Here is a 13,419-nt window from a genome sequence, read left to right on the forward strand (position 1 = left end):
TATTTGTGAATGAAATTATGCTGATTGCGTCATACCTGCAAAGAATGCATTTCTCCCTAAATGAAACCCAAAAAGAAAAAGAAGGTTTAGTGTCTAGATGATGATATATTTTTGGATGTATACCCCGCAGACCTGGTCCATCAATAGTTACATCTTTCACATGCAGTTAGCAACTAGATGGTACAGTAGATAGGACACTGAACCTCAAGTCAGGAAGTCCTGAGATTTTATCTGGCCTCAGACATTTACCAGCTATGTGACCTTGGGCAAGTTTCTCTCTGTGCCTCAGTTTTCTCAACTGTAAAATGGGGATAATAATAGCATCTACCTTCCAGGGCTGTTGTAAAGATAAGATGTTTATAAAGTTTATATGTTGCAAATCTTAAAGTGCTAAGTAAATACCACAAGATATTAAGACACCCACTAGCGGTATGATCTTGGGCAGGTCATATAACCTCTCTGTTCCTCAATTTCCTCATAACAGCATTTACCTCAGGGTAATTGTGAGGATCAAATGAAATTAACATGTAAAGCTCTTTGCAAACCTTGAAAGGCTATATAAATGCAAGCTATTAATAATAACTAACATTTATATAGCACCTACAGTGTACACTTAGCACTTTTTTACAAATACCTCACCTAATCCTCACAAGAACCTATTATTATCACCATTTTACAGTTGAGGAAACTAAAGCAAAAAGAGGTGGAGTGACTTGCTTAAGGTCACACAGCAAAGAAATAACTAAGGCTGGATTTGAAATCAGGTCTTCCTGACTCCAGGCCTGGAGCTTAGCACATTATACCACCAGTGGTCCTGCATGAGAATGAAGGAAACTCAGAGATCACTTAGTCCAATCGTCTTATTTTACAAGTGAGAAAAAAGAAGCCCAGAAAGGTAAAAATTACTTCTCTATCATCATGCACTCAGCAAGGTGCTAAATGGGAGACTGGAACCCAGTTCTCCCAGTTCCAAGTTTCTTGCTCTTTCTGGCCCACGCACATAACACAAGATGGTGACAAACAATGCTCTCACCTCTCACAGCAGCTCCTCCACATCTCAGCTCAGAGCCCCTAAATTTCTGTGCTCTGCTATCATGTGCTCTACAGAATAACCTAACTTTAGTTACATTTATGTGGCTGAGCAATCAAATAACTGAAACCACTACGTTAGAAGGATTTCTGAGTGTGGTAACAAGACTAATTCACAATGGTAAAAGTTACTGACCAAGTTAAAGTAGTCACCTCTAAAGCAATGCATTTGAGTATGCTGCACAATACTCAATGTTATTATAGATTTTAAAACTCTACGAATATTTAATACAAAATTTACTTAATCAAAATACAGAGTATGGTCAACATGGTATTCACAAATATGCTTAAGTGCTCACCTCAAAAAACATCAGACCTTGAACTCACAAAGAACCCAACAAAAACATCTGCTGTTACTGAGGAAAAACTGCACAGGAAAGGGCCTCCCCAAATGGAATATCTCATGTTATCACTCAAAGGTTCAGTGTGCTGCAGTTCTTCATGGCAAAGAATACAGTGTTGTGAGTAAAAAAAAGCTTGAGAGCCACTGATCTAGAGCACTATTGCCAAAGGCCAGGTAAAATAACACTCAAGTATCAAAAGTTTCCCAACCCCAGGTATCCAAAATCTCCAAAATCGAGGAGTCTAATTTGGCCAGTTTGTTTTGTGGGAGGAAAATATTACTCTTTGATGGTTAAATATTCCACTAGATCTTAATGTATCTACATTCCACCCTTCAAAGTATCTACATTCTCTATATTATATTCTGTAAGTTTAACAGCATTAGGTACAATGTAAAGCTACAACTGGACACTGCCTTTTTGATATTTGTCATATAATCTGAATTATAATCCACTGATCCAATACCTCAATACAGTCTTACTCACAGTCCATTTCTGGTTATATCATACAGCAGCTAAAATTTATTAAGTTGCCACAATACCAGAAACAAACTATTAAATCATTTACACTGTCCCAATTACTAAAACCTAACTTCTACACTTGATATTTATCCTACCAAGCAACTATAAGAACAAATCTTAAAACATTATTGATGGAAGGAAATGTGTACAACAGAATCAAAATTACTGAAAGGGGAAAAATTTACATACAAATAAAGCTCACTTGAGCATACTACCTACCTCATATGCAGTATCCTTATAAGGGCAGCAGCCAAACTTGAACTAAGTCTTCCCATAATACAGCAATGACTTAAATGACATAGTAAATCAGCAGGTAGACAAGGCAGAAAATATATCAATTGGACCAAACGCTGCTGAGATGCTGCAGGAAGAAGAACCACAGTGCCTTCTTGTGGATCTAAACAGACACAGAGAAATTAAATTCAAGTAAAAAACTGTTAGAAGTCAAGGGAATTCACTTATAAAGATTTAGCAATTCTCAATGACAGGCATACTAATTCTGAATGTTGCAATTTCTGAACCTTACTCAGAAATGGAGAGAATTACTTTATATAAACATCTTTTTTCAAGGTCTCTTTATTCAGAAAACAAAAAATACTCTGATTTAACAGGGGGCATTCCACAATCTGCATAGTTCTATAGTTCAGAATATGCCAAAATATTCAAAATACTAATTTCTAATCATTTTTAAGAGCCAGAGTACTAGAAAGTATTTTAAAAATAATTCCACTTTACTCTCTAGCAGTAATATACAATGCTTAACGTTACAATATGAAGCTGATTGTGAATTTTCTTGTTCAGAAAGAAAACCTGTGATTCAGAAAGAAATTGAACAAGGGAAGCTTTTTTAAGCTTAGTATATTTTATTTAAATGGTGCTTCTCCACAAGTGATGAATAAAAGCATAAAGACTTATTTTAAGTGTGATTAATGATATCAATAAATGCCATAGTACAATGCAAAGTTAACTGATTTTTTAATAAAATAGTACTGAGTCCTCCAGAGATAATTATGAGTTTCACTAGAGGGCAGGGGAAGTAGAGTGAGAAAAGGGAAGATTAAAGATATAAAGAGCTAAGATATTATTAACTTCCCTGAATTCCAAAGAAAAAAATTTCTCTTAGATACTAAACTACTTGTTGGTCTCATGTTGTAAGAAAATGAAAGGACTACTCGACAGTTTCAAGTAATCACATCTAAAGTATCCATAAATAAAAGTTTACTCCAACTCATCAGTATTTTATAATTCCTTAGAGTCCACTAATTTTTAAGTTACATATTGAGTTTAGGATTATTTGAATATTTTAAGTTTCTTCAACTAATTATGCCTTAATATCCTAAACCACTAAATTCAAATAGAAGTAGGAAAAGGCTAAGCTAAAAAATTTTACTTCACCTATTTCAGAAAATAATGAGATATTCAGAAATGGGGGATAAAATACTAAAAAACAAAGACAAGTTAAATTTTTCAAAAAAATAGTAAACAACTCATGAGAAGCTATGCTACTAAACATCTCAAGTCGTACCATAGATCCGAGAAGCAGTAGCTTGCAAACTATTTAGTAACTCTTTATTTGATCGTGCTGCAGCAGCATGAATGATATCAATAAGCTGAGTTGAGAGTTCAGGGTTTTTACAGCCAAGTTGAGCAAGCTGCAAGGGCAAGCTAGCCAGCCAACGAGATAATACTTTACTTCGGCTTCTAAAAAAAGAGAAAGGATAAAACATTTAATTTACTTAAAGAAAAAACAAAAAACAAAAAACAACAAACCACAACTGGCATATTTAAGAATACTGAAACAATGAGAAAATAGGTTAACAGTCACAGGTATTTATTAAGCATCTCCCATGACCAGGTACTGTTCTAATTACTAGAGATATAAATACAAACAATGAAATAAGCTCTATTCTCAAGGAGCTATCACAGAATTCTTCATTTGACTGGCATAGCAGGGGGAATGTTTTGTTCCACTTAAGCAAAATTTTAAAATAATTAGAATTAAAACTTTTCTTACTCCACTGTGATAGAAATTATTCTTCCCTGCCTCCTTAAATAGAATACAATCGACATAACTGAAATCTTTTCCTAATAACTCTAAAGCCATTCCTAACCAGGAGTCAACAGGTGGTAAAGTGTCTAAAGAGGCCAAAAGTTACAATGGATACAACACTGGCCTGAGTGTAAAAAAAGACATGAGTTCTAATCTTGCTTTTACCATATACTTTCTGTGTAACACCAGACAAATCGCTTAAACTTTCAGTGATTCAGGCAATGTTCCCAAGCCTACAGGCAATAGAGCAGGTGCCAATTTGCAATGGGAGATTGAATTCACTATCAGGATTTCTTCATACCAATAAAATAACAGATCTGCCTCCTAACCCCCAGTATCTTTTTTCCCCATTACCATGTGGTACAGAACAAAGGGTATTAAGAAAACTGGATTCGGAACTAGTCCATCATTCACAGTCTCTGTGACTTCCCAGGATCTTAGCTTCTTGGAAATAGGAATAATACCTGTCTCACAGAATAATTATGAGTTATCTTTAACATATTCCAATATCAAGTTCTATCTCTGAAGCACCTACCTTCAAATAAGGATTAGTAATGAAAACCCCACCCAGGCCCCCAAACTTCTCCATTTCCTTTCATGATGTCTTGATATCCAATCTAGGATCTTTCTGGTCTTAGAATTCATCCCCAAATCTCCCCATCAGCAAAATTTCAGGAGGCTGTTATATCTTGGATACACATCTTATAAAGGCAGGTTCATCCTGACTGGCACTGTCAGACTGCCCAATGGTAGGCACCTATATGGTCTGCAACAGCACCAATAGTAGAGGACACGGGACACAGTTAAAATTGCACAAGCGTGGAAACGTTTAAGTGAGCAGCACTTGGACAGCAAGAGAAAATGTCACCCAGAGGTTCCCACAGACTCCTTTAATACACTAAATCCACCCACAACCAATCATAAATATTGCATGTTTTCCTGAATACCTGGTCTTGGGCTACTCATAAATCAAAACTAAATTTTAAGCTAAAAAAGTTATTTTTTAAATTATAGATCTAGGCAACTTATTTAAGAACCCTGACCTTAGGCCACTGTAATGGGAATGCACATTTAAAGATCTTCCCGGCCCTAGGCTAATGTGCACCTGGAGCCTGGGGTGGGAGGCTTGTTTTTAGTAGATATTTCTTGATTGGCCAGTGAGTCAATAAGGTTGTTACATTCTCTGAGCCAGGAGAAAGGTATATAAACCCTGATTTGAGGCTTTGTTTTGGGGCTCACTTTGAGAAATGTTTTGTGATTTGATCAGATGAAACTCTGGAAAGCCATTGTCCAGAGCCCCCCGGCTTTGAAACCCAGATGTTGTTTGGTATGGATGTAATGGTTGGACAGTTTGGAAATCTTGTCTACTTGATCTATTTTTGTCTTGATAATTCTGTCTGTATACTTTGAAGTTCGGGGTGCTGACCTTTTTCCCCTGAATGAGGTAAACGATATATGTTTGACTGATTGAAGTAAGCTTGTTAACCCATTTTGAGCTGCTTTCCTTTATCAAAGCAGATCCAAGAACCTGTGTTGGCAGACACTCTGGGGATGCTGGGGTCCTTGCTGCTACAAAATGGCGTCACAAACAGGATCTGCAGAGTAAAAGGAAAGTATGGGGGCTGGGATGATTGTTTGTTTCCCAGTTGTGGTAGCTGTGACTCTGTGGAGCCATGGAGCAGGAGAGAAGACTGGCCTGCATGTGGACTTTGCTGAGCTGAGAGCAGGAATGGTGAGCTGCCTGCACCGGGACCTGGGCAGAAGCCAGGAACGACTGCCTTTTGCGGGAGGAGAAGGAACCCAGGAGTTCACAATTCAGCCACAGGAAAAGATAAGAACTGAGCAGCAAAGGAGGGGCACTGAGTGTGTTTCCTTGCTGCATCCCACAGTTTGGGACCCAGGGGGAGGATGGACTTGTGACTATGGTGGGTGGGATGAAGTGCCTTGGACCCCCAAGGACCCCACCTTGTTGGTTTTGTTGCCCAGCCCCCTCTCTTTACTTGGAAGCAGGGGCTGGAGCAGTGTGAGGGGAAGGACACCCCCCTCCTCCTCAGACAACTTTATTTGGACTCTTGTTCTGAATTGAGGTGATAATGCTATGTACTTTGTGTTTGTTTAAGGCCAAGTGGCCACTTTGGTAACTTTAGTTCTGTATCTTGAAAATGTGACCTAAGAGATGTTTAATGCTAATTCAAAAGTAAATTGACTATGCTATGGGCATGAAAGATCTTGGGGCTAAATGTAATGGGAATGTAAAGATCTTCCCTGCCCCTAGGCTAAAGTGCACCTGGAGCCTGGGGTAGGAGGCTTGTTTTTCAGTAGATACTTTTTAATTGGCCAGTGGGTCCAAAAGGTTGTTACATTCTCTGAGCCAGGAGAAGGCTATATAAGCCCTGAGGTTTTGTTTTGGGGCTCACTTTGAGAAGTGTTCTGTGATTTGATATGGATTCTTGTCCAGAGCCCCTCTGCTTTGAGAAACCCAGATGTTGATTTGGTATGGATGTAATGGCTGGACAGTTTGGAAAGCTGTCTACTTGATCTGTTTCTGTCTTGATAATTCTGCCTGTATACTTTGAAGTTCGGGGTGCTGACCTTTTTCCCCTGAATGAGGTAAACGATATATGTTTGATGGACTGAAGTAAGCTTGTTAACCCATTTTGAGTTGCTTTCCTTTAACAAAGCAGATCTAAGAACCTGTGTTGGCAGCGACCCTGAAGACGCTTGGGGTGCTTGCTGCTATAGCCACATGACATAATTTACATAAAAATCCTGTTGAATTCTGATCCCTGACCAGATCCCACCAAGATCTCTCCTTTTCCAGAATCTGCTTGCTCAATCTCTTTTCTACTCTTGGCTAGATGCCAAGTACAAAAGAAAAGGCCTGGAGTGCCCACTCTCCTTATCTCAAAAGCTGAGGTAGGAGCCTCTCCAATTACCCAGTTATAGAGGGTGGAAAAGGCCTCTCATACCATTTGAATCAGTAGGGATTTAACAAATACAATCCTCCCAATAAGATGGAGAACTGGTCCTTACAGTCCATTACATTATACCCACTAGCCTGCCAGGCTTTATCGCATGCCATACGACAGAGCCTTGCAGACTCCTGAGCCGTGACATCTAAACTATAAAGTTCTCATGGGCCTTGCCACCTATGCCACCACTGCATCTCAGAAGTGATCCTAAGCTTTTCCATTCTCATTTCTGAATTTTCCTGTACAAATCATCTCCCCTAATTAAAATGGGAATGCCCTTAAGAGCAGGGTATGTTTTGATTTTCTATTTCTATCCTAAGTGTACTTAAATGCTTTTTTTCACTCATTTTCTTTCAAAGTCTTTATTTCTAAATGATCCATTAATCAAGAAACACCATACTGTTCTATGCAATCATTTAATTGAACTACAGTATAACAAATCAAAAGGAAGAAATATCACCACAGGAAATCTATACCTATGATGAAAAATTAAACAAATTAAAATCCGTTCTTACTTGATTTTGTGAGGACCCATTTCTTCTTTCTGATAAATGCTACTAAAAAAGTTCAGAAGTGAAGAACGTACAGAAACAAGGAGATTCTTCTGTTGATAAAGGGTATAAACTGCCCTGATTAGCACCTCTGTTGCCACTAGAAGAAGGAGAAAAGGAAGTTTACAACATATTTTACATAAATTGATTAAACATGAGCTTTGGCATCATAATTACATGACCAGTCCTCATTTTCTTTGGCAAAAAATTATTACAGCAAACTCATGATCATAAAATTTTATTAATTAGAAATACTGTAGACTAAATGGTCCACAAAAATGATTCATAGTGTTTGGTCTAACCGTCAAAGTAACAATTAGCAACTTTAGTCTTTTCTCTGACAGAAAAGTGACAACACAAAACAGACCAATTAAGATGGTACCAGCTGTTTCACGTGATTGTCAAGTAACACAAAACCTCAGCAGGGATGCCAGAAGTTTGGAACTTGAGAGGGAAGGAGGAAGATATCAAAAAAAAAAAAAAAAAAAAAAAAAAAAAGGATTTCTTTTGAGTGAAACATAAGCACAAATGCTAGTGAGGAAGAAATTAGAAAATGACTATTAATTAACAGACTATTCTGGCTAACAAACCCAGAATACAGATAACTCTCTTCCAAAAGAACTGGCTGGTACAAAATATTAACAGGTAATATCACTGTGCTTTTGTCCACCCCAGCTCTAACCTCCTGCAAGTAAGAAGAAAAGACTGAAGATGTAGCATAGCTACTCCCCATGATATTTTTATTTCTCTATTAACAATGGAAGGTTTGGAAATCTGCACAGTAACCCACTATACACACTAACCTACTATAGACAGATCCTGTGGTCCACTCCAAACTCCAAGGTCAGTCACAGATTAATTATAGTACCTACTACCCTCCTGTCCAAATTCTCAACTTTACAGTAAAATATGTTTTAATATAATTTAATTACTTTTCAGCCTATAACTATGTATTTGTTTTCAAATACATATTTTAGAGATGTTGACTATATTCAGACCCATTATTATAGCATGGAAGGGGGAAAAAAGACATCCTAAAGATATCAATTCAACAAGCTTTTAGTAAGCACCTATTAAGTTCTTGTTCTATAATCATATGACAAACATATCACACTTCTTGGAGAAATAGTCTAATCAAAACTTTAAAAGTATGGTATTTGTGTTCTTTTGGATTAGGACAGAACAGAACATGAAATGGTTGTGAAGAGGGGAGTTCAGACTTGTGATTTTATCACTAGCAAGATATTTTCCTTTATGAGCTTTTCAGAGTGTTTTTAATGCACTTGAAATAATTCAGTCCAAGTTTTTTCCAATAAATAATTAAAAATAAGTAAAAAGTTAAAGTGCCTACTGTATATACAGCTTCATGTTAGGTGCTGGGGCACATACAATGTTTAGATGAAACAAAAATCCTTGCTTTCACAGGACTTTAAATCTAGTAAAAAAATAACACATATAAAGTCTTAATCTTGGTGAGAGAAAAAAAGGTTTCTGTGTGGACACCAGGGAGAAGGCTGATCCAGAGTACATCAAACTGCAGAAAGCCTTGGAGGTAGTTATAACAACAGCAACAGCTTTTGTAGCTCAGAGATGGTAATGGGGTCGAACAACTGGTTAGAAAGAGATATAGGGGACCCTTTGCTGGCAATGGGTACAGCTAGCACTGACTGGCAACTCTAATGCCCACAGACCAGGGGTAGGCAACCTGCTGCCTCAAGGCCACATGTGGCCTTCTAGGTCCTTGGTTATGGCCTTTTGACAGAGTCCAAGTTTTACAGAACAAATCCTTTCATTAACGGTATTTGTTTTGTGAAATTTAGATTCAGTTGAGGCCTAAGAGGCTCACATATTGCCCAAAGACCACATGTTCCCCACCCCTGCCATACACTGTTCTAGAATGCAATTCCAGGGTAGAGAGGAATATTTCTGGTAGATAAAAAGGGAGCAGGGGCCCTGATCACAGTTCCAAGGCAGAGAGAAACACTAGTAGTACTTGTGGTTGCAGGAGAACAGAGAACCTGTCTGGGTAAAGACCAGAGTGCAGATGAGGAGAGCAGTGACTAGACCTCTCCCCACATCACATCACTTTGGAAGCACCAAAAACTGCAAACCCCCAGAACTAACTCCGAAAACAGCCTGAAGCTTGGGACAATGCCTCCCTCCCCACTCTCAGGTGAGCAGTGCCCAACTTTAACATAAAGTTCAAAGTCAAGAAATAGAACGAAAAAATGAGCAAAAATCCTGACCATAAAAAGCTACCTCAGTGGTAGAGAGAAGCCCAAGACACAAACTAAGACAATGTGAAACCATCTATAGACAAAGCATCAAAGAAAAATGCTAACTGGACCCAAGCCCAACAAGAATTCCTAGAAGAGTTAAAGCGTTAAGAATGATAGGTTAAAAAATGAGAGCGATGCAAGAAAACTACAAAAAGAGAACTTCACAGCAGAAGGAAGGTCAGACAATACCTTAAAAAATAGAATTCGCCTAATGGTAAAAGAGGCACAAAAATTCACTAAAGAACTCCTTAAAAAGCAGAATTGGCCAATGGAAAAAGAGGTACAAAAGCTCACAGAAAAAAAATTCCTTAAAAATTAGAATTGGGCAAGTAGAAGCTAATAACTCCATGAGATTTGAAGAAACAAGTTTTAAAAATTCAAATGAATGAAAAAAAAACAACTAACCTGGAAAACATAAAAAGTAAAAATAACTTAAGAATTGTTGGACGGGGTTGGCTAGCTGGCACGGTGAATAGAGCACTAACCCTAGAGTCAGGAGGACCTGAGTTCAAATCCTGCCTCAGACATTTGACACTTACTAGCCAGGTGATCTTGGGCAAGTCACTTAACCCCAAAAGCCTTCCCCCCTCCAAAAAGCAAAAAAAAACCTCACAAACTGTTGGACAACCTGAAAGCTATAATTATAATCAAAAAGAGCCTGGACATCGTATTTCAAGAAATCATCAAGGAAAACTGTCCTGATATCTAACATATCTAAGATCCAGAGGGTAAAACAGAATGGGAAAGAATCCACCTATCACTTTCTGAAAGAGATCCCAAAATGAAAACTCCCAGTAATGTTAAAGCCAAATTCCAGAGTTCCCAAGTCAAGAAAATGTTGCAAACTATCAGAACAATTCAAGTACCATAGAGCCACAGCAAGATCACACAAGATGTAACAGTTTTCACGTTAAAAGAGCAAAGGGCTTAGAATATAATATTCTAGAAAACAAAGGAGCTGGGATTATAATAAAGAATAACCTACCCAGCAAAACTGAGTATAATCCTTCAGGGGGAACAACAGACATTTACCAAAACAGAGGACTGTCAAATATTTCTGATGAAAAGACCAGAGCTGAATAGAAAAATCTGACATTCAAACACAAGACTCAAAAGAAGCATGAAAAGGTAAACATGAAAGAGTAATCATAGGGACTCAATAGTTAAACTGCTTTGTTTAATAGTTAAACTATGTGTAAAGATGCTACATGTAACTTTTAGGAACATTATCATTATTAGGGCAGTTAGAAGGAGTCTGCATAGATAGGGGACATAAGTGTGAGTCAATTATGTTGGAATGATCTCTCCAAAAAATAAAATAAAAATGAAGGGGTGAGAAAGGGATACAATGGGGAAACTTTTTTCACATAAAAAAGGCATGCAAGGAAGAGCTTTTATAGTAGAGGGAAAAATGGGGGGAAGTCAATGCTTGCACCTCACTCTCATCAGAACTGGTTCAAAGAGGAAACAGAAACACACACACTCAGTTGGGTATAGAAATCTAATTTAACCAAAATAACTGGAGGGAAAGGGGATTGGGGAGGGGGGGCAGGGTGGGAAGACATGGGGAAATGATGAAAGGGTAGGCAGATTAAGGGAGGCAGTGATCAGAAGCAAGACAGACATTTGAACAGTGAAAGGATAAAAAGAAAATAGGATGGAGGAAAATACACAGTAATCATAACTGAATATGAATGGGATGAACTAACCCATAAAACAGAATCAGATAACAGAATGGATTAGAAACTAGAATCTAACACTGTTGTTTACAAATGACACACAAATAAAGGGCTGGAACAAAATCCATTTATGTTTCATTCAATTGAAGTAAAAAAGATAGGGGTAGCAAACATGACCTTAGAAAAAGCAAAAGCAAAAATAGACCTAATTAAAAGAAATAATCAGGGAAACCACATTTTAATAAAAGGTACCATGTTTTTCTCTGATAAAGGGCCCACTTCTCAAATATTTGAGTTAAATTTATAAAAATAAGAACTATTCCCCAATTGATAAATGGTCAAAGGATATGAACAGGCAGCTTTCAGAAGGAAAAAAAAAATCAAAGTTATCTACAGTCACATGAAAAAATGCTCCATATCACCATTTATTAGAAAAATGCAAATTAAAACAACTCTGAGGTACCACCTCACACCCATCAGAAACAACAAATGCTGGAGAGGATGAGGGAAAATAGGTTCACTAATAAACTGCTGGTGGAGTTGTGAACTGATCCAATCATTCTGGAGAGCAATTCAGAACTATGCCCAAAAGGCTATAAAACTCCATATTCCAAAGAGACAAAAAAAAAAAGTAAAAGAATCCACATGTACAAAAATATTTATAGCAGCTCTTTTTGTAGTTTATCAGAGAATTAGAAATTGAAGTAATGTCTCATCAGCTGAGGAATGGCTGAACCAGTTGTGTATATTATGATGGAGTACTATTGTGCTATCGGAAATGACGAGGGGGGATGGCTTCAGAAAAACATGAACTGATAAAAAGTAAAGTGAGAAAAACAGTAAGAAGTAACAGCAATGTTATAATGATGATCAGTTGGGAAAGACTTGGCTACTTTAGTCAATACAATGATCCAAGACAATTCCAAAGGACTCATAATCAAATACTATTCCCCCCAAAGAGGGAATGGATGAAGTGAGTGCAAACTGAAGTATAATGTTCTCACTTAATTTTTTTGTGTGTGATGTGACTAATATGGGAATATATTTAGACTAATTTCACATGTACAATTGATATCACATTGTTTGCCTTCTCAGTGAGGAGGGAGAGAATTTGGAACTCAAAATTTAAAAAGAAATGCTAAAAATAACAATATTAAAAGAGAACAAAAAAACTTAACCCTCACAACAACCCAACCCTACCCTCCACCACATCTGCTGAATGCCATTTTATAGACTAATTCAAATGTCACCTCCAGTAACAGTACAAGTAATATACTTCCCATTTTTCAATGTTGAAATAGCTTCAGAAGTTAAGTGACTTGCCTAAGGTCATTCAAGCTTTTTATGTGGCAGAGATTAAATTCGACTGCTAATTTTACATTGCTTGCTAAATAATGAATTGGTGTAAGAGATGATCTTAAAGGATATTTTTCTCAAAAGTAATGATGAATTGGGGTGGTTAGGTGGCATAGTGAAGAGAGCACCAGCCCTGGAGTCAGGAGGACCTGGGTTCAAATCCAGCCTCAGACACTTAGCACTTACTGGCCATGTGACCTTGTGCATGTCGCTTGACCCCAGTTGCCCTGCCCTACCCCCTCCAAAAAAAGCAAAAAATTAAAAAATAAAAGTAATGATGAATGCTTATCTATTCTGCCTCCAGACTTCACTGTTTCTGTCAATGGCACACTACTATTAACTCAGGCTTCCATGTTCAAAACCCTGGTGTTATCTGAAGACTTTTTCATCTCCCTTACCATGTGACTCTCTGTGATCCTATCTGGGATATCCTTGGCAGAGATACTGGAGTGGTTTGTCACTTCCTTCTCCAGCTCATTTTACAGATGAGAAAACTGAGGCAAAGAAGGTTAAGGGCCTTGCCCAGGGTCATACAGCTAGTTAGTGTGAGGTAGAATTTGAACTCACAAAGATGAGTCTC

General features: G+C 37.7%; 1 protein-coding gene across 3 annotated transcripts in view; it reads right to left on the reverse strand.

Moving 5' to 3' along the window:
• TEX10 (testis expressed 10) overlaps positions 1-13,419 on the reverse strand; it is a 68,092-nt gene that overhangs the window by 26,546 nt on the left and 28,127 nt on the right. For all 3 annotated transcript variants that reach the window (XM_069105831.1, XM_069105822.1, XM_069105840.1), the window contains 3 exons: positions 7,490-7,625; positions 3,478-3,653; positions 2,172-2,349 (listed from right to left, as the gene is read on the reverse strand). In XM_069105831.1, coding sequence (XP_068961932.1) covers positions 2,172-2,349; positions 3,478-3,653; positions 7,490-7,625 — 490 coding nt within the window. The remainder of the gene's footprint in view (positions 1-2,171; positions 2,350-3,477; positions 3,654-7,489; positions 7,626-13,419) is intronic.

The sequence above is a fragment of the Petaurus breviceps genome, unplaced genomic scaffold, assembly GCF_028583685.1.
Source record: "Petaurus breviceps papuanus isolate PSGF00001 unplaced genomic scaffold, PetGlider_PUasm1.0 138, whole genome shotgun sequence".
Lineage (NCBI taxonomy): Eukaryota > Metazoa > Chordata > Mammalia > Diprotodontia > Petauridae > Petaurus > Petaurus breviceps.